Raw genomic sequence first — 27,878 nt, 5'->3', positions numbered from 1 at the left:
ACTTGCTTCATGTAAGAGAAGTCAGCCTACAACAGAAGAATAGAGGGACAGGATACCATGGGAACAGTGGAGGCATCAGAAAAGCTGGGACAGAAAACAAGGGATAATAAAACTAATGTAAGTTCAATAAATGAATCTGTGGAAGAGTAGACCTCTTACTAAGCTTTTTTTCCCGACTCTTTAAAGTTGTATTTCACTAACTTCAGGTGAAATTTCCACGACTGTGTTCTGGTCAATTTACTATCCTAGCTTAGCTTCCCAAAATGGCAGTAGCAAAAGATTTGTGGGGTAGGGAGACGAGACCACTTTAAGAACCACAGAATTTACTCATCAAAGGGTAGAAATAGTCATTTTAATATTGATACAAGTTATTTTAAGGGACAGCATTGATATGAGTTATTTTAAGGGACAGCATATCAAATAGGATCATTTCCACTAGGATAGGGTATATGAGACATAAGGGTCAGGAGCGATCATGGGGAGTTCCTTTCTTCCTAATGTGATAAGTGCTCCAGGTTCAGGTCCCAGGCAAAGCTCCCATTAAGCCCACCCTTCCCTTTACTGCACTAGATCAGGGCCTGACTTAGAGGACTCATAGGTTCAGGGTAGGACTAAGGATTGCATTATAGACTTCTTCCTAAGGTGTTTCATGATTAAGGAGGAACATTTCTCTCCAACAATTATAGTTCAACCCAAGTCTTTCAGGCAGTGGAAGAAAAGGCATGTAGGTTGTGCAGTCTAGCAAAGCCCAGGCAGAATGAATCAGGAAGGTCCCCAACAGTGCCACCTCTCACAGTGGACCCCTGGAATCTCTCTCTTTGTGATCTTGATATTACATTGATCCAGATGTTGGCTTTCAACTTCCCTCTAACTCCTCCTACACATAGAAAACTTCAAAGCTTACCAGTATGGTCCTGACAAGCATATAAGATAGAAAGTGAACAGACAAAGATAATGCAGAAAATTCTCTAATTCAGGCATTCCCTAACATCAAGGCTGCAATCTTTAGTCTGTAGTTCATGTCACCTGTTTTTCATGTTGTTTCCCTGGAAACCCTGGGAGGAACATTACAAGCCTATGCATGGTTTGAACTCCTTCAAGAAAGGGAATAGGTTCTGGGACCACTGTCACTTTTCTGAGGGGATATGTTGGGAAAAGAAAGATCATATCCAAAGTGAACCTGGAGCAGAGAAGCAAAGTGGAGTAAGCATCCTTTACTTTTATGGCAAAAAATAAAGAGTTATAAAACACAAGAACACATTATCACAGAAGAAGTGATGATAGAGGAAATGACAGTAGCAAATTAAAGGCACTTCTTTTCCTGGATGGTATCTTCAAAAGGCAAAGATAGCAGGATCCACAGATGACTTCAGGAAAGTAATAGCAGCTTTCACAACCAAAGGCATGGTAGAGCCTGTGGTGAGGAAAAACAAGAATCAGGGATGAAGGATCGCAATAAGAGGCTCCTCCAAACCTCCCAGATCATCTACGCTGAGTTGTGCTTTTCTCTGTCCTCAATATCCCTGCTTTTTCTCCTCTTACTGCCCAGATTCTCCTTGAATCTTCTCTGGCCCCAGATACACTCAGCTGCAGTGAGATAACAAACAGCCGGGAGAAAACGCTCCAAGTCTAGTCTTCTACTCAGCTTGGTACTGAGACAGTAAGGAGAATCAATGCCACTTATCCTTCTCACAGTTCACACTCCCCATTCGTGTCCCTCTCCCTCCCTACTCACCCGCCTACCTTGTCCCCAATTTAAGATTTCACCCTTGTCCTCCCAAGAAAAGAACTAGCAGGAAGATTAGTAAAGCAGGATGGTGGAGACAGGTGACAATGGGACTCTCTTGTGGTAACCTTCTGCCAGGCCAGGGAAGGGGAAGGAGACAGGCCTTAGGATTGTGCTCCTACCTGCATGGACACGCATCCAGGCCATGGCCTTCCTTTCCAGAAGCTCCCATTCACACTTCAAGTCCTTACCATTGCCATGCAGCCAGATCACGGCCAGGATGGTGGCCCAGCCTGAGGAATCCACAAGCTGCACAGTAGACAGAGAGCTCCAGTTGGCGCAGGAAGTCCCTCAAAAGGACGCAAAAAGATTCACTCCCTCCTCACTTAGCATCCTTCTAAATGCTACTAGATGGAGTTACCTGGTCTCTCTTTACCTCCAGATACTACTTGCAAGGCATAATGCCAGGCTTTAAACCTCAGGGCAGCAATCCACTGAGTCTCGAAATAGAAAATCCTAAGTTTTAAATCCAGTGTAACCACCAGGACAGTTCTGGAAACCCTTAAGACAAGGCTTACCCAGCTCTAGTAAGAGAAACATAGGCAAAATTACTTTATAGTTTATAAAGTACCTTCATAAGTCTTTTTAATTGTAACCCTTATACCCCCCCAAAAAGTCATGAAAAAATATCAATAAACATTTTTAAGAAAGAAAACTGATTTCATACAGAAGTATTAACAAAATGATTTGCCCAAACTTAGCCATCTAGCAAATGACAGAAGTGAGACTAAAGGCCAAATAGTCTGATTCTAGTTGTATTGCTCTTATTTCTCAATAGAAAATCTCAGCCATACAGTAGAAAATTGTCTCCCATGAGTTTACACCCACTGCTCCCAGCTTCAGTTTTTAGAGTCAGGAGACCAAGGGAAATTCCTATTTTATATCATGACCTTTAAAACTTGGAAATGGGGCCGGGTGCAGTGGCTCACAACTGTAATCGCAGCACTCTGGGAGGCCGAAGCGGGCGGATCACTAGGTCAGGAGATGGAGATCATCCTGGCTAACATGGTGAAACCCTGCCTCTACTAAAACACAAAAACAAAAAATTAGCCGGGCTTGGTGGCAGGCACCTGTAGTCCCAGCTACTTGGGAGGCTGAGGCAGGAGAATGGCGAGAACCCGGGAGGTGGAGCTTGCAGTGAGCTGAGATCGTGCCACTGCACTCCAGCCTGAGCAACAGAGCGAGACTCCATCTCGAAAATAAATAAACAAATAAATAAATAAACAAACTTGGAAATGGTTATCATGTCCTCTCTGAGTGGTCATATTTCACATTAGAATTCTCAATTCCTCCATTTCTTCCTTAAGAGGACTGCTTAAGTCAAAGCAGTAAACATCCCCACGCTTGTTCTCCTAGTCTAAAAACAAACAGCATAATGATTTCAAAAACATATCTCCTTAAACGGTCTATCTGGAGGTAAATGTACTTATAGAATTCTACAATCACAGACCAAGAATACGGTAGCATTTCAGGTAATCCTGCTGTCCTCCATTACTTAGTTAAATATTCTGACTCATATAGTTGTAGTCATCTAAAACCTCTGATATTCATGTGCAAATGCTCTCTTCTCTACCTGTAGAGTTGGGAATTTGCAACTCAAAACAGTACTTAGCTTTTATTCCTACTATGTTGTTTTTCTTTTTTTTTTTTTAATGAAAAATTGCAACTCATTATTCAGAGGTTTTTTGGGATCCTGATTCTTTTGACTGATAGTTTATCTCCTAGTTTTGTCATCTACAAATAGGAAAGCCTTGGTCTTTATCTTCATCTAAATCTTCATTGAAACTGTGGATCTCCAGAGAATTCAGAGCCTGGTGGGTCTAAAAATCGGTTTCAAGTTTGAAATCAATTCATCATTCAGTGCAATGGGTTTTCAACTACTTTGTACTTGGTCCATGTTCTCCTCATTAAAAAAAAAAAAAAATCAAATTCCTTACTGAAATTCAGACATACCAGGTCTGTTGGTTCACTTGATTCCATTGGCCTGGATACCATTCCAAAGAAGGAAATGTCAGTCTGATTTTTTTTGTTCCCAGTGCATCTAAATAATCCCTGTATACTCTTCCAAGTGTGTATGAATTATCATCTTAATTACTTTTTCTAGAACAGCATTTTCCAATAAAAATATAATGCTAGACACATATGTAATTTTAAATTTTCTAGTAGCCAAATTTTAAAAAGTAAAAATAAAGAGGCATAATTACTTTACTGATATATTTTATTTAACCCAATCTATTAAAAAGTCATCATTTTAACATGCAATCAATATACAAATAATTATTGATAAAATGTTTTATTCCTTTTTATATAAAGTCTTTGCAATTAGTATGGATTTCCCACCATAGCACCCCTCTATTCAATTAAAGATTTAGTTCCTCATTTGTATTAGCCACGTTTCAAAGGCACAATAGCCACATGCGACTAGTGGACACTGCATTGGACAGTGGAATTGCAGAATATCTTAAATTTATTTGATCTCTTTCCACATTTTGAAAGTTTAGAATGGTATTTGTCCTTCAGGCTTTTTGCACCTGTCTCATGCCTAACAACTTCTCAATGAGTGTTAGAAGATTTTGCAAGTTACCTTGAAATTCTGGAATGCAATTTATCCTCATCAGCATACTTAAATACATCTGAGACAACCAGGTGGCTCCTACTAACAACACTTCACGTGTCCTGACTTCAGTTAACTCTGCCAATGTCTGGACCACTTTCATCAGTATGAAGAGGAGCAATAACGAGGTTATTATTGGGAGTTCTCAAGACAGTCTTAGAACTGAATCTGGCTCTGCCACTGATGGGCTAGGTAAACTCAGACACCTTTTTAGACCTCCCTATACTTCAGTGTCTTCATCTACAAACAGCAACACAAATGGGATCTACTTTATTAAATTAATGTGTGAAATAAATAAGCTCACAAATATTAATTGCTTAGTACAGTGCTTGGCACAGAGTCATTGCTCACTAAATATTAGTTATATAACCAAGATGATTGGCTGGGAATACGATTAAAGTGGAGGAGGATGTTGCTTTCCCTTTGTCATCCATGAACAAAAAACCATCAATTCCTACTAGCTTCCCCACTAATCCCTTGCTCTTTCCGCTCTAACATGACCAGAAAAATCTTCAGCCTCTATTTATTACAAATTAATTTACTCTATGGCCCCCTATATTTTCCTTCCTCAGATAGGTCCTGAATCACCTCAATTCTCAATGATGACCTCTCTCTCTCAAAAACATCCATACGCCTTTTTCCATGGAATCTTACCTCAGCAGGGTGTGCAGCTGTTATTTCTTCCAAACGCACACCTAGGACCTTGGCTAGATCTTCATTCAGATCCCAGGAACCATTTGCATTTTGGTGGTAAATCAGCTGCACAAGATGATTCTCTCCAAAGCCTTTGAGGAGAAAGAAAAGGGGAGGATGAGAAATTACGGAGCTATTGGCCCCTCAGCATACTTGAATCTAGGGCTGCTGAATTCAGAGACAGGCCATAGCAAGAATGCAACAGAAAGAAAGTCAGCAGACAACATCCAGAAGATCGGTCTTCAAACCCTACTTGTGAAAGGATGACCAGTGGAACAGGAGCTCACGGGGTGGCAGCAGGGCTCTGCCGGGGGGCGGGGGCAGCCCGCAGGCAAGCTGTGTGAGCTGAGATCGTCAAGGGAGTTTGTTCAACTGGGGGTCACCCTAGACTCCACTGAGATAGCAGGTTTCAGGGTCCTATATGATACACTAATGAAGCTACCTGGGCTGACCCTGGGAAGCACAGGGGTGGAACAAATCTGACCATCTGCCCGGTGCTTTTCAAACAGATGACCCCCTGGGTAAAGAAAGCCAGAGGCAGCAGAACATTGAAGGTTAGTTTGTCAGTCCCGATAGATTGGAGGGGTGAACCAAGGCCTGCCTCACCTGCATGGTAAGTTTCCAAGTTGGTTCTGTGGGTGGAGGAATGAGTCTTTTCCAACAGACAGGGCAACTTTTCGAGAGACATCCATGGCTTGTCATAGCTGTAACTACAAGCTTTTAGCTTGCCTAGTCCTATATGTGTGACAGAAAAACACTGTTGAGAAAATGTTCCTATTAAGGTACTCACCTGGACTGTGCCGGTCCTTGTGATTTATCAACCCACAGAGACTGTAATTGTCCATCTGGAATGAGATGGCCTCACAACACATAACTCCCCTTCTGGGCTGAGATGCAGAAGGAGGACGGTCGGAGGGTAAAGCCTTTCGAAAACCTGAAAAAATCCATACAAACATTAAGATGGTGGCACTCCCTGCTCTCTGCAGTGGACGAAGGACCCTGACAATTCGAGATACCCTCCCATCCACATGGGCTTCAGTCACCACCCTTACTGTGCTATTTTTCTCTCATATGCCCACCTCCTGTACAAACCCTCGCCCTCCTTCTACTGTGTCCTCTGGAACTCCTGACACATGCTAAACAATTTTTCCTGCATCTTTAGTTTTACTACAGGAGGCTTCTGCCAGCTAAGTCTCAACTTAAAACTGAATTTGTCCTCCCAAAAGACTATTCTCCCTCCATCACTCTCAAATGGTTGTTGCTCAATGTACCACACTTCAAGTAGGGAGGCAGGGTTGGCAACCTCTTCAGTCCCTCATGCTGCATCCAGATCATTAAATGTGTCTTACCTTCCACATGTCGTCACTATTGTCTACTTCCAATCCCTTTGTTACTTCCAATCATTCACTAAAGTATCTGAAAACTAGACCACAGACTTCCACTCCATTGAAAGGCCTACCATCATCTTGAGAGATTTCATCATCCATGTAGATAGCCTATCCGATACCCTAATGCAAAGTTTCTTTGACTTCATCAAATCCAATGACTTCCACTTCATTCTACTACTGCCACTTCCTCCCAAGCCATGAAGATCTTGTTATTAGAATTGTCCCACTCATAGAAAATAAACTGAAAAATTGAAGCTGGGTACAGTGGTTCACGCTTGTAATCCTGACCCTTTGGGAGGCTGAGGTGGGAGGATCACTTGTGCCTACAAGCTTGATACCAGCCTGGACAAGGTAGCAAGGTCCCATCTTTGTAAAAAGTTTTAAGAATTATCTGGGCATGGTGACATATGCCTACAGTCCCAGGCAGAAGGATCACGCAAGGCCAAAAGTTTGAGACCAGCCTAGGCAATGTAGTGAGAGACCTCATCTCTAAACAATATAAAAATTAAAAATTAGCCAGGCATGGTGGTGCATGTCTAGAGTCCTACCTACACGAGAGGCTGATGTGGGAGAATCACTTTAGCCCAAGAGATCGCGGCTGCAGTGAACTACAATCACACCACTGAACTCCAACCTGGGCAGCAGAGTGAGATCCTGACTCAAAAAAAAATTTTTTTTTTAATTCCTAGTTTTAAAATACAATATCTGATTTTTCTAGTTTTCTAACTTAGAGATTTCTGTTTTACCTGATCTTTGACCTCATCTGGACTAGTAAGTTCTTGACTTCTCTACTTTTTTTCCTATATGTCAGCTTGCTTCCATCAAGCTCTCTAGTGTTACCCTAAAAACAAGCTTCCTAGCATTACCCTGATACCAAAACCAGATAAAACAACAAAAGTAAAATTACAGGCCAATATCCTTGATTAACACAGACGCACAATTCTCAACAAAATACTAGCAAACCACATTCAGCAGTACATTAAAATGATCATGCATCATTATCAAATGGGATTCATCCAAGAGATGAAAAGTTGGTTCAATAAACATAAATTGATAAACATGGATCGCACTAACAGAAAAAAGGACAAAAACATATGATCATTTCAATAGATGCAGAAAAAGTATTAAACAAATTCAACACCCCTTCATGATAAAAACTCTCAGCAAATTAGGTACAGATGAAATGTACCTCAACATAATAAAGACAATTATGGCAAACTCACAGCTAATATACTGAAGAGGGAAAAGTTAAAAGCATTTCCTCTAAAATCAGAGACAAGACAAGGATGCCCACTTTCACCACTTCTATTCAATATAGTACTGGAAGTGCTAGCCAGTGCAATGAGGCAAGAGAAATAAATAAAAAGAATCTAGATTGGAAAAGAGGAAGTTAAACTACCCCTGTTTGCAGATGACATGATCTTATACATAGAAAACTGTGAAGACTCTATTAAAAAAAAAAACTGTTAAATATAATAAACAAACTCAGCAAAGTTGAAGGATATAAAGTCAACATACAAAAGTCATTAGTGTTTCTATACACAAATAGCAAGCTCTCTGAAACAGAAATCAAGAAAACAATCTCATTTGCAATGGCTACAAAATAATTAAAACATTTAGGAATAAATTAACTGAGGAGGTAAAACATCTCTATACTGAAAATTGTAAGATATTGATGAAGGAAATTGAAGAAGACACAAATAAATGTAAAGATATCTCACATTCATGGATTGACAGAATAAATGTTGCTAAAATTGCCATTATACCCAAAGCAATTTACAGATTCAATGCAATCCCTATGAAAATATCAAAGACATTCTTCACAGAATTAAAAAATTGTAAATTTGTATGGAATTATAAAAAAATAGTCAAAGTAACCTTGAGAAAACACACACACACACAAACAAAATGCTGGACGCATCACACTATCTGACTTTAAAATATACTACAAAGCTATAGTAATCAAAACAGCCTAGTACTTGCATAAAAACAGACACAGACCAATGGAACAGAAATTGAGAGCCCAGAAATAAATCCACACATGTACAGCCAACTAATTTTTGACAAAAGTGCTAAGAATACAATAGGTGAAAGACAGTCTCTTCAATAAATGGCATTGAGAAAACTGGATATGCACATATGAAAGAATAACATTAGACCCTTATCTCTCATCACATAGAAAAACCAACTCAAATGAACTAAAGGCTTAAATGTAAGAGGTGAAACTATGAAACAACTAGAAGAAACCATAAAAGAAAATATCTATGACATTGGTCTGGACAATTATTTTTGGATATGAGCTCAAAAGCATGGGTGACAAAAGCAAAAATAGATAAATGAGGTTACCTCTTGTGTATAGCAAAGAAAACAATCAACAGGGTGAAGAGACAACCTATAGAATGGGAGAAAATATTTGCAAACCAAACATCTGATAAGCATTTAATATATGCAAAATACACAAGGAATTTAACTCAAAACCAAGAAAGCAAATAACCCTATTTAAAAATGGACAAAAGATTTGAACAGACCATTTCTCAAAAGAAGACACACAAATGGCCAATAGGTATATGAAAAAATGTTCAGCATTACCAGTCATCAGGAAATTGCAAATCAAAACCACAATGAGCTACCACCTCATACCTGTCAGAATGACTACCACCAAAAAGACAAAAAATAACAAGTACTGGTGAGGACATGGGGAAAAGGGAATGCTTGCACACCATTGGTGAGAATGTAAATTAGTATAGCCATTGTGGAAAACTGTGGCTCCTTAAAACGTTAAAAATGGAGCTACTATATGATCCAGCAATCCCACTGCTGGATATATAGCCAAAAGAAAGGAAATCAGTAATACCAAAGCGATATCAGCACTATTCACAACAGTCAAGTCATGGAATCAACCGAGGTATCCACCAGTGGATGAATGAATGATGAAAATGTACTATATATACATAATGTCACATTATTCAGCCATAACAAAGAACAAAATTCTCTTATTTGCGACAACATAGATGAACTTGGAGAACATTATGTTAAGTGAAATAAGCCAGCCACAGCCTGGGTAAAATGGCAAAACCCCATCTCTACGAAAAATACAAAAAATTAGCTGGGCATGGTGGCATGGTAATCCCAGCCACTCAGGAGGCTGAGGTGGGAGGATTGCTTGAGCCTGGGAGGTTGAGGGTACAGTAAGCCATGGCTACAGTAAGCCAGTAAGCCATGATTGTGCCACTGCACTCCAGCCTGGGCAACAAAGCAAGACCCTGTCTCAAAAACAAAGAAGGAAAATAAGTCCAGAACAAATATATAAAGACTGGATAGGCAAATATATAGAGATAGAAAGTAGGTAAGTGATTACTGGGACTGGTAGGGAGGGGAGTGGAGGAGAAGATAGGTGGGGTCAGGGAGAGAAATGGGAAATGTCTGTTAATAGTTATGAAGTTTATTTCTTAGTGATGAAAATGCTCTAAAATTGATTGTGGCAATCAACGGTTGCACAACTCTGTGAACATACTAAAACCCATTGTATTGTATACTTTAAATGAGTGAATTGTATGATATTTGAATTATATCTCAATAAAAAAGATATCTATATATATAACTCAAAACCAAGAAAGCAAACAACCTTATTTAAAAGTGGACAAAAGACTTGAATAGACATTTCTCAAAAGAAGACACACAGATTAGGCAGTTTGGTTACTCAGTGTTTACCTGCACTTTCTACATTTTAATGTTTGTGTTTTTGTTTTCTCTTGGATTATTTTAAATCTCCTTGCCAATGTGATGCATTCTAGTTCCCTGGGACAGAAAAGTTTAACACTAACCAGAAATCCTAGATGTGGAGGTAGAAGGAAAACAAAACAACTAAAGAACATTTCACAGCCTTTTCCTTTAAATAGTGTGCTCAGATAGTCAGAACCTTTTATTCTATATGAGTTTGAATGCAATAAAACTCATTACCTGATTGGCATCTTATCTTCAATGGGGCAGAAGCACGCAACAGCATTGGCCTTGGGATGTCCCTATGAGCCAGAGGCCCCTGAACTGGCTTGTTGAGCTCCTTATTGATAGCAATGAAAGCTGTGAAGGAGCTTATGATACCAGACTCAAGGCTAAGGTTCAATGCATCTTTTTTATCACTTGCTGGAGTATCCCTGAGGCCCATGTCCTTGGTCTGGAGCAAGGACTTGGCAGCAAGGCGGTGAATGGTGAAGCTGAAAGGAAAAAAATTAAAAAGTACTGAAATGTAGGGAAAGACACCCATATACCAGTTTCTCAGGGCTCCTAAAACTTAGGAATAGAAGAGTTAAGATAAAGTCAGATAAGGGGAGAGATAAGACTTGGGTGGTTTAGAAATAAAAAATGATTGTAGGGAAACAATTACAATGAAGCCCAGAATTAAGAGAAGAAATCGAATCCCCAAAGATGGCAGAGGAAAGAAGGAAGGAAGGAGGGAGGGAAGGAGAGAGGGAGGAAAAGAAGAAAGGAAGGAAGAAAGGAAGAAAGGAAGGAAGGAAGGAAGGAAAGAAGGAAGGAAGGAAAGAAGGAAGGAAGGAAGGAAAGAAGGAAGGAAGGAAGGAAGGAAGAAAGGAAGGAAGGGAGGGAGGGAGGCAAAACTGAATTCTCACTTGACATCAGGCTTGGGTTGTACAGGAAATGTCACTTTATCCTCAAAAGTCTTGCCCTGGAGTGTGTATTTGAGGCATACTTTTCCTGTTGTCTCTGCTGCCTGCAAATTAGAGAGGAGTAGAAATGATGGAAGAAAGAGATCATCCATGGAAGGATCAGAACAGGGGCAGGTACCCAAAACAATGAATTAAAATATCTGATGAAGAATCACGTAGCCTAGGAAACCAGAGACTTGAAACGATGGGAAGGAAGTAGGCTAGCGCTACTTGGCAAGTGCCATCTCTGGCTGAGATTGAAATCCACCGACCAGCTTTAGTGAAATGGTCAGTGTGGTAGCTCTGTGACTAGAGGAACAAACAAGAATGGGAACTCACTGGCATCCTCCCGGTCAGTTGGGCATAGATGATTAATCTCTGACCCCTAAAGATGACGGTCTGTTCTGGGGAAAGCATTTTAGCAGACAGACCAGAAGGCAAATGCCAGCTCAGAGAGACATCCTCTACCACAGGCTGCAGAGAGCGTTTCAGAGTCCTGAGAGCCTAATGGAGGGAAGAGAACACAATAAACACAAATGATACAGACAATGGCAGCTACAATGAACTGAATAATTATGTATCAGATGTGATAAAATATAATACATGTCATGCCTACTCCTCAATACTATTCCAGGAGATGGGCTTTATATATGAAGAAGCTTTACATATGAATAAGCCAAAGCTGAAATATTTAGTAACATAAATGTAAATAAAGGAAATGTTTGAGTAATGAGACTCTTGGAGAAGGGGATTAGATAACAGGTGGCACCAACTGGGAAAGGGGAGCTTAGAAATACCACCAGAGGGGTCTTCTCCTTGTGCAGAAAGATGAAATGGAATAGCAATTTACTACCTCTTCCAATCCATTAGACATATCACGATTATTCCTTCTCCTTTTCTTCGTATAGTTTGCATGCAGGATGCAGGTAGTACAAAAAGAGGTTCTAAAGCGCAGACCTAGAATCTCAGTCACGAATGACAGTCAAAGCTCTTAGTTTGTCTGTGTCTGGTCTTAAATGCAAAGGCCCCGATCCCTTTCAGCATCTTGTCTCTGAGCTTGCAGCTGTTGGGACCAGATGTCATATTTCCAGATACTACAGCGGGCTTCTATTACATGAGGCCAAAAGTAGCCTGACTAAGTATACAGCCTAAGGCCTTGGGGATATAGGAACAGGTATCCTGGAGGAAAGTTGCTACCCCTGCCCTTGCACAGTGTCCCCCACCCCATTCCACTTTGGTCTGGATTGCCACCTCCGGACAGACACAGCCAGTCTGTCCCTCACCTTGGACTGCATCCTGTCTTTGCCTGTGATAAATTCTGAGGTGCCGCCTGATGCCCGGGCAATACCTTTTATTAGGCTGGTGGAGGCACCTTCTCCGATACCGAATGAGAAACACCTGCAATTGTAAAAGGACAGAGGTTAGACGCAAGCATTAAAGAGTAAAAATAGAAAATTAATACATAATGGCCAAAAATACATAAGGAAATAGTCTACTTTCTTGACCAAAAGTGTAATAGCTACCATTTACTGAGTATATTCTATATTTTAGGAGGTATAAAAATGCCTTAAATCAATGATTCAATTTAATCATCACAAAACCCCTAAAAAGCAGGCTTCTGCTTCACTTTGCGGATAAGAAACTGAGGCCCAGAAAGTTTAAGAAATCTTTCCAAGATCATGCAACTACTAAATGATAGCAACGTCACTGGAGCACTGATCTACCTTACTGCAAGATCCTTCTGGCAAACTAACAGAAAGATAGAAACTAACACCAGTTCCTACCTAATGATGTGCTGGTGCCGTATCTCCCCTAGCAAGATCATTCTTAGGGAAAGGAAGTGTGCCTCCTGCTCTTCTAACTGGAGAGTTCTTGCCCTGCCTTAGTCCATGTGTACCAAGTAACTTCTTAAACATAATGTGATTTCCCAAATAGAATTATATATAAACAAAGAATATATTGGTAGTACTAGCACAGGTGCTTTTGGAAGGCATGTCAGATAGAGTTTTCATTGCAAATTAATACCCTGCAATTTTGGTTTATATATCAATCTCTCTTAGATTAGTGTGAGTCATCATCTCCAAGTCTAGTGGCATCAGCATTAGGATCAATGCTCTATACTTGTAAGACTCAGGAACAGACTTCTAACTGGACCTACCTGTAAGGAGACTTCCTAAATACTATGACCTGACAGCATCTTCATATTCACAACCTTTACATTTCTAACATGATCTTTGAATTGTAGCCTATGTTGTAAAGTGCTGTTATTTTTTTAAGGTCTTTTGTATAAAATCAAAACTCAACAATTTTGGCTGGGTGTGGTGGCTCACAATTTGGGAGGCCAGCGCCAAGAGTTCAAGAGCAGCCTAGGCAACAAAGTGACAGACCCTATCTCTAAACAATCAAACCACAAAAAGTTGATGACTAACTAGAACTCACGACAGTGCTACATGTGGATGATAATAAAAATCAAAATATTACAATAATAGCAAAGGTTTATATAGCACTTACTTTTTGTCTAGCCCAGTTCCTAATACTTTCCCTAACATTCTCTTTTAACCATAACAATAAATCTGTAAAGTGAGTACTATTAGCATCCTAATTTTCATGTGAGGAAACTAAGGCATAGAGAGATTCGTTGATTTATCTTCTGCAGGCAAGCAGAAGACCTGTAACTTAAATCAATGACTTCTGACTTAAAATATAACACCCTAGGAAAGTTCTGCTCACAGCAATGCCACTGTAAATTGTTTCAGGCCAGCAGAGAACGAGGAAAGCTGTATACAATATTTACAACAATTTGTTTGAGAACATCAAAGGTCTACCAAGATAAAAATCTATGGGCCAAGACCTGGGAGAGGAGAGAAGCCGAGAGAAATGAGCCCAGCATCTGATGTTCCTTGACCCTTTGAAGCAAGTGCCAAGTACAAAGACAGATGACTTAAAACCCAAGCAGTTACACGCAGGCGGGAGGAACAAAATAGCAATTTGCACTTTTCATAGCAAAGGTATTCTTGTAAACACCTAAGAATTGAGGATACAACCCTAAAGGACTACATCCCAGAGGTAGAGGTGAATCCGAAATAGACCAGCCATCACTGTGACTGAAGTTCATCAGACCCTCACTGGATTAAGATTATCTGTTCCCAGTCTATCCAGTGACCATTCAGAAGCAAAGAATGAAAAGAATGGATCCTCTCAGAGGGAAGATGTCATCTAGAGGATCATCTAATTTCTATAATTTTTTATTTGACAACTAACAAAAATACAAAATCCTCAAATATTGGGAAATTAGGCACTGTACTTATGAATTATACAAGCTTAAAAATCATAATGATAATTGGAAAATATTCTTAAGTGGATGACAATGGCAAATGGCATATCCACATTTAAAATTCAGCTACAGATGTGCTTAGATCTATGGCTCTGAATACACAATTAGAAAAGAAAGTCTAAAAATCAACTATCAAGCATCTTTCTCAAGATGTTAAAAAAGGATGGCCAATAAACCCAAGGAATGTAAAAGAGAGAAAATAATAAAGATAGACAGGAGTAGATATTAATGAAATAGAAAACACTTATATGATAGAAAGTACCAACAAACACAAAGGTGCTGGTGTTTTGAAATTATTATTAAAACTGATAAATATTCAGTGCAAGGAAAGAAATATTAATAGAAAAGGCACAAATAACCAACATTAGAAAAGAAAAGGTAATATCACTACATATTCTACAAAATTTAATAATATTATTAGGCAATATAATAGACAATTTAATGCAAATAAGTTCAGTAAAATATACAAACTTTTATAAAAAAGAACACATAAAATATGAATAGTTCAAAACAAGTACTTTCTCAAAAAAATATCCAGGCCAAGAGAGCTTTGCTGGCAAATTATAATAAATAGTTATGAAAGAAAATCTTTTGGAGCAAGGAAAAAAGGCAACCTTCACAGCTCATTTTATGATACTAGCATAAAATTGATATCAAAACCTGACAAGATAAGACAATATATGTCAATATTTCCCATGAAAATAGATTCAAAATCCTAAAAAATGTATTATCCAAAGGAATCAAAAAATATATGAACGAGATTAATATATCACAACTACTTTGGGTTTATTCCAGAAATTCAAAGTTGGTCTAACATTTAAGAATTATCATTAGAATTCAGACTTCAAAAGAAGAAAGGATAAAATCATACATTCATCTAAACAGATGCATAAAATACATTTGATGAAATTCAACAATCATTCATTATTCAAAACAAAAGAAAGAAAAGAGAGAAAAGAACCCTCAAAACAGAATTTGTTCAAAAGGGAATTTCCTTAATCGTAGAAAGGATAACTACAAAAAAAAAAAAAACCCTTACAGCAAACACCATACTTAATTGTGCAAAGTTGAAATATTCCCTTTGAAGCCCAAAATGAAATAAGGATATGATCATTTTGATTCAGATTTCTACTAGAGGTTCTCTCCAGGCTAATCCAGAAGAGAAGAAAAAATTTTAAAAAAAGAAGAAAAAGAGAAAATTTTTAAAAATAAGAAAAATAAACTGATATTTTTTGCAAATGTGATTCTTCATAGAATATCTAAAAGAGCGTGCAAATATATTTGCAGACTCTTAAATTAAAATATAATTTAATTAACATCTAAATTAATTAACATCATTAAATACAAGTCAAGTAAAACAAGCTATAGAAATTCATTTCTAAATAGAAATAAACAACCAGTAAATAAAATTATTTAAAAATACTATTTAAAATAGCATCAAACACCTAGGGAAACAATTTAATAAAAAAATGCATGAAGCCCTCTACACAGAGAATTATAAAATATTACAGAGAGATTTTGTGTGTACAGAAGGCTTCCCTTATCTGCAGTTTTATATTCTATAGTTTCAGTTACCTGTAGTCCACTGCAGTCCAACCATATTAAATAAAAAATTCCAAAAACAGACAATTCATACATTTTAAATTGCATTCCATTCTGAGTCGCATGATGACATCTTGTGCCATGCTGCTCAATCCCACCCTGGACATGAATCCTCTATGTCCAGCGTCTCCATGCTGTCTATATGACCGTTAGTCACTTAGTAGCAGTCTCAGGTATCAGACAGATACATGTGGTATCGCAGTACTTACGCTCAAGTGACCTTTATTTTACTTAACTGTTCATTTTATTATTAGTTATTGCTAATCTCTTCCTGTACATAATTTATAAGTTAAATTTTATCATAGGTATGTATGTATAGACAAAAAACATAGCTGAAACAAATGTGGTAAAAGGTTGACAACTGGTAGACCCGGGTGAAGGGTATATGGTGCCCATTGTATTTTTTTTTTTTTTTCAAGATGGATTCTCGCTGTGTCACCCAGGCTGGAGTACAGTGGTGGGATCTCAGCTCACTGCAACCTCCATCTCCTGGGTTCAAGCAATTCTCCCGCTTCAGCCTCCTGAATAGCTGGGATTACAGGCACACACTACCATGCCCTGGCTAATTTTTGTATTTTCAGTAGAGATAGGGTTTCACCATGTTGGCCAGACTGGTCTCAAACTCCTGACCTCGTGGTCTGCCCGCCTCGGCCTCCTAAAGGGCTGGGATTACAGGCATGAATCACTGCAGCCAGCCCATGCCATTGTTCTCCATTGTTCTATTTTTGCAACACCTCTATATGTTTAAGGTTTCTTAATAAAATGTTGGAAACAAACACTTCGAGAAATCAGAGACCAAAGTAAATGAAAGGATATACTATGTAAATAGATTGGAATGCTCAATATAGTAAATAGTCAGTATTGCTTAAATAGATCTAGTCAATGCAATTCTGGCCAATATACCAATAAGTTTCCTTTTTTGGTAAAAACTGACAAGCTAATGCTAAAATACAAATACTAACAGTCAAGTGTAACCAAGACAGTCTTGGTTATGAAATGAACAAAACTGAGGGCTTATCACTATTGGAAATCAAGATTTATCATGAACTTGTACTCATTCATATGGTGTAGTTCTAGCATACATCTAGATGAATAGACCAATGTAATGGAACAGAGGATCCAGAAACAATGTACATGTGCATAGATGCTTATTGCTGACAGAGATGACACTGGGCATTAGTGAGGAAAGGACAAACATGTCCATAAATGGAATAGGGTCAATTTGATATCCACATTACAAAAATACAAAACCTTGGATAGGGAAAGACTTTTTAACAGGACACAGAAAACACTAACCATAAGGGAAAAGACTAAAAAGTATCGAACTATATTAAAATTAACAACTATTACTTGAATACATTCTGAAGCTAAGAGCAAACTATAGAGTATTTCTAGAACATACAATCAACAAAGAGCTTGTATCCAGACTACAGAATGAACTATAGATTAATAAGAAAATCAACCTAATAGGAATAAATAAGTAACAGGAAAAAGACTTGAAAACACATCACAAAAGAGGACATACAACTGGTGAACAAATATGAAGTAGTGCTAAACTTCATTCATCGGCAGGAAAATGTAAATTAAAACCATAATAAGACACCACGACACACACACAAAACTAAAATTTAAAGACAATATCATGTTTTGGATAGGAAATGAGGCGATTGGAACACTCCTACAATAAAGAATTAAATTAGTACAATCATTTGGAAAAATGTTTGGCATTCCCTAGAAACTCCACAACTCTGTCTACTCAGAGAAAAATCTACGTATATAAATATGTATGTATGCATATACACGTGTGTGCAAACCAATAATGTACAAGAATACAAAACTGTTCACAGCAGCATCATTTCTAACAGCCAAATCAAAGTCCTACAGCATTAAAATCAATAGATAAATTATGGTATAGTCATTTTATGGAATACTATACATCAGTGAAAGTTAACTATGGCTATACTCAAAATATATATGAATTTCTCAACATATTGCTGAAAGAAAAGAAACAATATACACAGAAACAAAAACATATTGTATAACTTATTTATTTTCACTCAAAAACAAGCACAAATAACCCATGATGTTGTAAGTCAGGAAAGTTTTAGTGTGTAGTGACAGGGAGTAAGACGTGATGGAAAAGGGTACAGATGGAGAGGCCTACTACCATTCCAGGTTTTACCTATGTGGCGATGACACAGTGCATTCACTGTGATAATTTATCCAGTTGTATACTTATAATTTTTGTAGTTTTCTGCATGTTTTACTTCTCTAAAAATGTTTATAGTAAAAAAAAATTAACATCTTACTATTCAATTCTCGTGTCCATTGTAGTTTAGAAAGAATAAGAAACAATGGTTTTGCTGTGTTGTTGATGCTATTTGGAAAACTGTCTTTACTTTTTATAGGGAGAAATAAATTTTCACCTGCTAAAACTAAATTCTGAAATCATTTGGTCCTCTTTAAGGAATGTCAACAGTGGCATCATGTAGCACTAGAGTCTGTATGCCACTACTTAGCTCCAATTACCCAGAAATCACATTTTCTTCATACCTGTGTTTCTGTCTGTTGATCCTAACTTCTTTAATCACACTAAATGTGTCTGTAACTTCTCCATCTGTAAAGACAAAAAGCTGTACAAAGAAAGAAAATGTTCATCAGATCTTTGTCAAGTTCATTTTAAGAAACCAGAATTTGCCCTTGAAAAATCCACCTATTTCATTGCAGAGGCTCTGGTGCCTCTTCAAAGAGGCATAAAATCTCTAATGTTTCAGTCACTAGCACCACATTCGCACATGATCTGTTCAGAACCCAGGGAATTTTTAGCATCTCCCCTCCTAGCTGCATCTAAGTTATTGTGGCACTCCATAAAAGGCCTTCCAGTGTCCATCGCATGGAGTTAAGGAAGAAGAAAAATGCATCGTCTTTTTTTTTCTATTTACTATATGATAGAAGACTGTGAATTACAAACCATATTTGAACATACTGCATGAAGCTCAGGGGCATAGATTCTTAGGGATTTCACACTTGCAGTCTCTTCTGTGAGCTCTGTTCCACTTCTTACCTGTAGGGGGTGGCCTGGGATGGAGGGTCCCCTGTAAATGTTCTGGAGTGGTGCCAAGATTTCAGTGCCCCCTAGGTTGGCCTGTATAAGCTTAACTCTCCCCAGAGCCTCCTCCATTGTTTGCTGAGTGTACTTCACACTCTTCCTGAGAAAAACAAACACACCCAGTTACATGAGGGCTACTTAACTTTGCCCAGTATAGAGTCCCTGAATTGAGAAATCCCCATGAAAAGACAGTCTTATCCGAAACCCCCAATGCCAAAGTCAACTCCGCAGTAACCCCTTTAACAATGTAGTCGCTTTCTTTAAAGTCTCATTTTGTACTCCCTATTGTCTTTCCCGAAACTTACGGAAAGTATGCCTCATAGGAAGAGCCAAATCCGTAGATGTTGAAATAACAGCCCATAGGTAAACTCTTCAGCAGCAAAATCAGTGTTTCCTGAAGGTAAGAGAGCATGAGGATACAGAGTGAGAGAGGCTCGTCAAAACACACAGGCCCTGCCAATCGACTCTGGAGGATGTAGGCCATCACCCACCTTGTGCCTTCTTACATTCCAAAGCTAACCTCGGGGTCGTCATGCTGCTGTCTCAGGCTCCAGATAGACCCTAATTTAACCCCTCAGATTCATCCTCACTTGAGCATGTGACCCAGAAGAGGAAAGAAACTTTACCTTGGCTGCCTGGATGCGCAGCTGAGATGTATCCCGGCTACTCATGGGGCTCTGCATACTTCCCGAGCGGTCCATGAGGAAGACAAACTCTCCACAGGTATTTGATGGTTGATCTTCCGGGATATTTGGATAGAAACTCACCATTGCTGATGGATCTCGCATCAAACGACCTGTTCAGAAAGGATAAAGCCACTGTAAGACAAAAAGGAACTCAAGAATCCTAGTACCTAAGAATCAATGGTAGTGAATTCAATTAAGAGCTAAGAAAACTGAAATCTAAAACACTGTGATAATTCGTGTACCATAACTGCTTGCAACGGGGTCGAGGTGAGTTATAAATATATAAGACAGACAAAAGCAGAACAGATACGAAAAAGAAGAAAGAGGATAGAAATTAGTAGACACAAGCAATAGTTAAAACATTATCACTGATTACTAGTTTCCTGGCAGCTAGGCAAATGAATGAAACACATTAGGTTAAAATGTTCCAGCATTTGCCAAAAGAATCAGACAAGTTTATCTACAGAATCAAACCTTTTCTTCAAATCAAATAAATGGGAAATGTATCACATGGGCCTTAAGTCTTTATAGCTTTGAAAAAAGTGATACTCATATGGACAATTTTTAGGTTGACAATTTACAAGAGTTGAGAGTATAAGTATTATACCTACCAAGGTAAGTCTGTCTGCTTTGGCTATGAATAACTCGCTGATAGTCCCCAGAAGAAAGGGAAACACTGAGATATGTGTTGGATTCTATTAGCATCATCCAAACAATGGTGTGGGGGTGACCACAGGAGCCCAGTCTATCTGGCCATGTTGTCAAAGCCATAGCTATGACTATTTTTAGAAGCAAATGAGGGCTGATACAGGAACTGAAATGCTAGTATTGAGATAGTGATGCAATGAGAATGGCTGGGTTAACTCCAACTTTGCAGAAAATATAAGAGGCTATATAATTAAATTCCATTATCCCGTTTTTACAAAGTGGTTCCAGGATCATAGGTTTATATTCTCAGTAGTCCCGGGATTTGGTATGACAATAGAATGTGGCTCAGTTTAGATTTCTTTCCCATAGGATATGTCAATCACCAAACTGGCTTCTGAATAAGATGGGTGTTGCCCATCAAATATATGATAGGACATTGGTTCAAAAATAACATTTATACAATCCAGATGTCTGGATATATGACAGAGGAGGAGCTTTTTTGGTGAGCAAGGTTCCTTTCCATTCTCAGAGACAGCTGGTTTAAATGGAGATGGTGCTACACTGAGGAGTCAGAAAGGGTGGCATGAGTATGATATGGGGTAACATATTTAACCTGTTTACAACAATGCCAGATGAATTGTAAGCGTTATATGTGAATTATCTACTATAATTTTAGCCTGGCTCAAATTATTTTCACCTCCATGAGTCTCAGCTTCTTTGTTTTCAAATGAGGCATTTCAAACTTTAGCTCCTCTGCTTGCTAGCCTCATGTTTTCCTCTAGCCTCATGTCTTCCTCTGAAAAACCAAGGTAGTAACACCTACGTCAAGATTATTTTAAGCAGGGGTATCCAATCTTTTGGCTTCCCTGGGCCATATAAGAAGAAGAAGAATTGTCTTGGGCCACACATAAAATACACTAACACTAACAATAGCTGATGAGCTTAAAAAAAAAATCACAAAATAATTTCATAATGTTTTAAGAAAGTTTACAGATCTGTGTCAGGCTGTATTCAAAGCTGTCCTGGGCCCCGTGCGGCCCCCAGACTCTGAGTTGAACAAGCTTGATTTTAAGAGTTAAGTAATATAATATACTTAAGGAACTCAGTTTAGGGCTCAACTCAGATTAAACCCGTAATAACAATATTATTAAATTATTTCTAAATTGTATTTTTACACACTTTTAAAATTAAATTATAAATTTAATTTTAGAAAGACATTATGTTCTTAATATCGTAAGTACATCTGTTCTAAGTTTGTAAAAAAATAACATACTGTGTTTTTGTCATATAGCTGTAGGTTTCATTTGGCAGAACTCTAAATGGTTTTAGTGAGCCAAGCTGCCGCTTAAAGTTGTCATTTGCTTCCTTGTGTGGATGAGAACAGCAAGTCATCTTGACTAAATATATGACCTGGGAAGCAAAACTTGAGCAGTCCTGCTGGAAGGGATTCACAAGACTGTAAAGACTGTCCCTGATGTCCCCCCTTGGCCTTCAGAACTGGTCATGGGAACTAGGTGAGAAAATCTGCATAGGGACCAAGGGAACTTCTTAGAAAAACAGGGACTGAGATCTCAATGCTTACCTTTTGAGATCCAACTTTATGGAACTTTCTCTGGTGAAGACAGTCCTTTAAAATAATCTTAACTGACAAGTAGGTCACTGTGATGGGAATATGTCATGGACACCCAAGGAAACAGTCACCATAAGGAAAGGAAAAAGCAGAACACTAATGTACAAAGACAGGGCATGGAGCTTCATGGAAGAGGAGCTGGTTACAGCAAATCTGGTGGAAACTGGGAGCCCGTTGAATGACCTTAGCATGGAGAGCTGGCCCTGAGGAAGAGTGGCTGAACAAGTGAGGGAAAACTAAAAAGTTCAATTTGTGAGCTCAAGTATGAAGCTACTTTGGAAGCAAACATTAACAATGAGAGAGTAGGGTACTCTGTGGAAAAACAACTACAGGGTATTTTCTTGATAACAGTTATAATTGTAAAAGCAAGAGCCTAACTCAAGTCGTCCCACTTTGAATATGATCGTCACCAAGGACATGTCCATTCCACCACGTGTAAATGCTTCAGAAGTCGCAATAGCACTCCAGCCCTGCGTCATTGAAACTCAGGAGCATGGCAGTCCAGGAAGCCCCCAAGAACACAGCAAACTGACATGGGTTATACCAATTTAAATTCCAAGAAAGAGTGTGCATACATAAAGGAAAATTTCAAAAGCAAGAAACATTAAAAGAAAACAAGAAACTGAAGTTATTAAGAAGCTAAACTTAGTCTTAGGAATTAAAAAGCTGGGGCAAAACAAAAAGTTTTGGAGATGAAGGGTGGTGATGGTTGTACAAAGTGAATGTCCTGAAGACCACAGAATTGTACACTTAAAAATAGTTAAAATGGTCAATTTTGTTATATATTTTATCTCAAAAAAAAAGAGAATAGGCCGGGCGCAGTGGCTCAAGCCTGTAATCCCAGCACTTTGGGAGGCCGAGACGGGCGGATCACGAGGTCAGGAGATCAAGACCATCCTGGCTAATACAGTGAAACCCTGTCTCTACTTAAAAATACAAAAAACTAGCCGGGCGACGAGGCGGGCGCCTGTAGTCCCAGCTACTCCGGAGGCTGAGGCAGGAGAATGGCGTAAACCCGGGAGGCAGAGCTTGCAGTGAGCTGAGATCTGGCCACTGCACTCCAGCCTGGGTGGCAGAGCAAGACTCCGTCTCAAAAAAAAAAAAAAAAAGAGAATAAAAACTTCAGCTGAGACTGCATGTAGCTGTGATGAATCAATCAATAAAAAGTATTTATTAGATAAAAAAGAAATTAAAAAAGAAATTAAGAACTAAACTTAGTCAATCTAATCACAATTACTGCTTGCATTCTTCCTGTGTTTTAAAATGTTTTTCCTAAAGCACAGATTATTTTATAGTGGTAATCTGTCTATAACTTACTTTTCTTTTACTTAACATTCTTTGGAGGTCATTTTTCCAATTACTTCAATCTGTCAGTGTACATTATTTTAGGAGCTGCATAATAACTCATGAAGTACACCTAGCATAGTAAATTTAGCCACTAAGAGACATTTTGATTGCGTACTAATACTTGATATTATTAAAATGGTGGGGGACATCTCAGTGCATATTTTTACTTACATCTAGATTTATTTCCTTAGGCAAGATTTCTAAAAGTGAAATTATGAAAGTTAACATTTATTTAACACATATGGCCAAATTTATCCTCAAAAGGTTAATTCACCACACCTTTTAAAGCATGAGGCATCAGATTTAATCATTGATAATTTGAAAGGTGAAAATGTCACATGATTATTTGGATTTCTGTCAATACTGATCATTGCCACATGTTTATAAACTGGCCATGTTTTCTCTTGTAAATTATCTGTTCCTGGCTTTTGCCCAATTATCTACCGATCTACTTAAATTTGCCTACAAGACATATCACATGACAGTCATTAAACCTAACCGTTTTGGCATGACATAGTGTAAACTATTTCAGTTTTCACACGTATTAACCACCACTGGAGGGAAGGAAAGAAAAGAGGGTAATTTGATAGTAATTCCAAGACAGGGAGGTGCCCCTTAGAGGATTACTACAAAGGAAGAAAGAAAATACCTGGCTTCATTTTAGGCATCCCCATCTCCAAAACCACGCTGGGGGTATGCACCTCACTGTAGTAAATCAGGAGTTCCACGTCCCGATCAAACTTGTGTCCAGCAGCCAGGGAAACCTGAGTTGGGGACAGGTAAAGGAGCCACACTAGAATCATCACTGCTTGCTTCTTGGGGCTGAGGTCAGGGCTATAGTCCTCCTCCATGAGAGAGCATGACCAGGAACAGAGGTGAGGCTGGAGAGAAGGCTCTGGAGATTAAATGAGGATATGGAAGGAGCATGTGGGACCCCCTCTGGGTTACCATTTGGGAAGAACTGGGTGGGGACCAAGTCAAGACTTAAGCAACAGAGGAACTGACAACAGCAGTATTCTCTCATTAACTACCTGAGCAGAAGTCTTGTCCTCTCCTAGGTACTCAGTGGGACTCAAGGGGCAGTTGGATTGGACCTTCTCAATGCCATGCTTGGAATCTATGGTGGCGACCATGCTGAGTGTGTAGGGCAGGTCCTCCACAGGGATTATAGGAGTCTTCACATTAAGGCAACTGTCCTTTGACGACCCTATAAAAAGTGACCTAGTTCTGTTTTCCTTGCCAACACTTTTTACGACACTCTCAACCTTAAGAAAATTTCCCCATTTATGTCACCCACCACTAGTATTCAAAGGGGAGAGATACTCACCAGAGAACTGGTATCTAGGATTCAGGACAGCTGGGAGGACAAAGCGCAGAGCCCCATCTGTTTCCAGAGGCAGCTCCTGCACATACTTCAGGGTGACTGCCGCCTTCGACCCAGGTTGGAGGTTACCCACATTGCAGGAGAAGACATCCCTGGAGCTGCTGTCCTCCTCCAATAAGAAGGCCTGGTGGCCCTGGGAGATGGCTTTCTCGTAGTTGGTGCGGGCCTGAGAAGAACAGGGCAAGGGATGGGAAAGAAAGGGAACATCCAAGGTGACATGGCTGAAAAAGAGATGAGTAGTGCAGAGTGACTGTGATGGGTCTTGTCTAGTCACAGCTATACTTTGAATGCCTCTGATTGATTTTTTTCCCCCAAATGATTTTAGAAAAATGGCAGTCAGAAAAGAGTGGAAGAAAGAGCTTTCAACATCAGCATGTTTTGCGAAAGTACATTTAGTAGAGATCATAAAGAGTATGCGTTAAGGAAATAAGAAGGGAGGAGGTAATGTAATAAGAAGGGAGGAGGTAATCTCTACTACCTTCATCTTGTCTTGTAATTCTGCTACAATTTTCTTCCCATCCACCAAGGCCTCAAAGCTGTAAACAGCAGAGTCTTCATCCATGGGGAACAGAAAGACAGCCTCCAGAGGAACTTTCTCCTTGTTCTCATAGTTCAAAGTTGCAGACACATCAGCCACAAACTCGTAAATGGACACGCTCACAGAGATACTCTTCAGTGGCACTGGAGATAGACCAGAATTCAAGTTCATCAAGCTTCAGTAGGATGCTTCCTTGTAGATCAAGCCTTGTGCTAAGTGCCGAAGATTCAATGGCAAGTAAGAGTCACAAAGTAGGCTTACCTGGCTCCCGTTGGAGGGTGAGTAGGCCATAGAAGTGCACCATGGTGATACAAGATTTCTGCAGAAAAGACATATCACAAACAGGGAGACATGTTGGAAGTTATCTGTTCAAACACCAGTACTTAATGTGCTTTTCTCTGGCATAAGAATACAGTCAAAGGGTTAATGTTGGAGTTAGGAAGTTGGAACCTTTAAAAAAAGGAGACAAAGATTTCAATTAAAAGGCTCCTTTTAAATGGCAGTTCTAGGTGGGGAAGGTATAAGATTCACTGGTATGTACTAAACAGGAAATCTCTGAAACACCCTGAGGCTGTTTCAAATACCAATTCCACTTTCTCAAAAGTGTGTTTAATTCACCACTCCTTAGGCATATGGGATAGGTGTCACTAACCCCTCTGAGTCTCAGTATTTTCTTTCTAAAATGAGTAGCATAATATCCACACATCATATATGAATTAATACATGTGAAGTCCCTACAATAGCACATGGCCCATAGGAGGCATTTATTCAATGATGACAGACATCACTATTGTCCCTATTATTGTTGTAACTGTTAATCAATAAACCTCTGCCGCCATTCACTTTGGATCATGGCATTCAGGGACGTGCTGCATGTGAGAAGCTGTGTGATACAAGATGGACTCCTGCCACAGGCCATTTACCTTGTGGCTTTTCTTTGGGACTCAAAATTAAAAGATGCAAGTATATTTGTTTGTATCCATCCAAGATATTCTAATATATATAAATATTATATATGGACATAGCCTACATTTGCACCCCAACTAAACAGCACCAGTAAATCAGGCTTTTCATTCCATATCTGTTATTTTGAGAAATTGGATAAAAATTGAGTGTGGCAAAATGACTCACAATTTGACAGCAATGCAGAGGACAGTGGCAGGCGTGAGGAGAGGAGAGGATGCTCAGAAAAGGGCTTCTACGCAGACTTCTGACCTGGGCAAGTTCTCTGGTAGAACCGGCTGGGCTGGGGGAGGGAAGAATTTCTAGTAACTCATTAAGCAGACAGCCTAAAGCAGGAGACTCACACAGGAGTAAAACAGCTGAAAGACAAGCTCTCAGGCTGGGCAATACTCACCAAGGGTGGCTTGAGTAAAAGAGAGAGACGCAGAGGGTGTCCCTTACAAGGAAATAGCCTTCACTTCCCCATTCTAAGCTCAGAAAAAAATCCTCCGTTGAGGAAAACTTGCTATTCTGCACCCTTGCCCCCACTCTTTCCAGTACAAACAAAACTAGTTTGGGTCAGAATTAGTTCTGTCTTTCAGGATGGCACTTCAGAAAGGCAACTTGCAAGACTTAGGTAGAGACTGGCCACCAAGCTGAAAGCCTCATTGAATCTGAGGCAGCTGGGAGAATACAAGTCTTCTGGCCTAGCCAGGTAGCTGCTTCGGGAATGCAGCCCCAGCAGGGGTTGCTCAGCAGCTAGAAGGGAGGTGGGGGAGCAGGGTGGCACCACCGGCCACACACACCCCTGCGACCTGTGGCAGGGGTTGAAGTGGAGAACCCGGAACCAGACAAGAAGGAGATTTGGGGTACGAAGTGGGGCTTGGATAAAATCAGAGATTGATTTAACCTTTCCATTTCAGTCCTAGATTTCCAATGTCCACGTATTTACAGAAGGGACTGCGTCAGTCTCTTACGTTTCTATATAGAAGGGCTTAGAGGCTGCAGTTGATTGGAGTAGATAGCGGCTTACAGCCTCATTCCTCAGTTTACACTGTCTTGAAATTCAGAAAACATCAATTGTCTATATTAAAGAAAGAAAGGGGGTAAAAAAGTAAAGTAAAAGAGAAGGAACGTAGGAAGAAGGGCCTTGAGATTAGGAGATGCCTAAATCCCTCCTTCAGCCTCCAAAAGATTCCCCTAAACTACCAAACTTGCAGGAAACCTTCCTGGGGTTCATACATCAGGATGAAATCCTCCACCCATGGGGCGTGCAGTTCAAGGAGCCCCTACAAATTTGGGCACTGGGGAAAGGGAGCTAGAATGCGCAGCTCTCAGTCTTCCAGCGCAGGGGATGGATCCAGGCCCTGCACCGACAGCTTGGTCCCCTACCTTCTTTTCCTGCAGTCCGGTGTGCTCTGAGTCACAGCGGAGTGAAAACAGCTGCGGTCATAATTTCCGGAAAGAACCGCCCCTTTCTAGGGACCGTTTATAAAGTAGGGACTACAAGACT

The 27,878-nt window shown here is 39.5% G+C and overlaps 1 protein-coding gene across 5 annotated transcripts; it reads right to left on the bottom strand.

Annotated features, from left to right (window-relative positions):
- Positions 1-332: 332 nt before the first annotated feature.
- On the bottom strand, positions 333-27,878 carry VWA5A (von Willebrand factor A domain containing 5A). Of its 5 annotated transcripts, none has more exons than XM_033204406.1 (19): positions 27,758-27,878; positions 26,555-26,669; positions 25,685-25,742; positions 25,364-25,566; positions 24,829-25,051; positions 24,533-24,708; positions 24,151-24,265; positions 19,817-19,986; positions 19,496-19,584; positions 19,146-19,290; positions 18,635-18,714; positions 12,429-12,543; positions 11,485-11,649; positions 11,110-11,210; positions 10,442-10,695; positions 5,884-6,027; positions 5,055-5,185; positions 1,909-2,035; positions 333-1,414 (listed from the first exon to the last, which is right to left on the bottom strand). In XM_033204406.1, the coding sequence occupies exons 3-19, from the start codon at positions 25,725-25,727 to the stop codon at positions 1,335-1,337; spliced, it is 2,361 nt and encodes a 786-aa protein (XP_033060297.1). In that variant the 5' UTR covers positions 25,728-25,742; positions 26,555-26,669; positions 27,758-27,878; the 3' UTR covers positions 333-1,334. The 5 variants fall into 5 exon arrangements, with proteins under 5 accessions (XP_033060297.1, XP_033060300.1, XP_033060299.1 ...); XM_033204409.1 differs by lacking the exon at positions 5,884-6,027 and adding an exon at positions 5,700-5,828; XM_033204408.1 differs by lacking the exon at positions 26,555-26,669 and adding an exon at positions 26,781-26,823 and having other exon boundaries at positions 27,758-27,773.

Source organism: Trachypithecus francoisi, unplaced genomic scaffold (assembly GCF_009764315.1).
Source record: "Trachypithecus francoisi isolate TF-2019V2 unplaced genomic scaffold, Tfra_2.0 Lachesis_group8, whole genome shotgun sequence".
NCBI classification, from domain to species: Eukaryota; Metazoa; Chordata; class Mammalia; order Primates; family Cercopithecidae; genus Trachypithecus; species Trachypithecus francoisi.
The sequence above is the reverse complement of the archived record's forward strand: the minus strand, read 5'-3'. Positions and strand labels throughout refer to the sequence as shown.

Excerpts from the sequence above, each read along its gene's own strand:
- VWA5A (XM_033204406.1), bottom strand. The coding sequence starts at position 25,727 with ATGGTGCACTTCTATGGCCTACTCACCCTCCAACGGGAGCCAG. Across the intron at positions 24,709-24,828 it reads TCCTAGATACCAGTTCTCTG|GGTCGTCAAAGGACAGTTGC; the intron begins GTGAGTATCTCT and ends CACTTTTTATAG. Across the intron at positions 19,585-19,816 it reads TGCGCATCCAGGCAGCCAAG|GAAACACTGATTTTGCTGCT; the intron begins GTAAAGTTTCTT and ends TCTTACCTTCAG.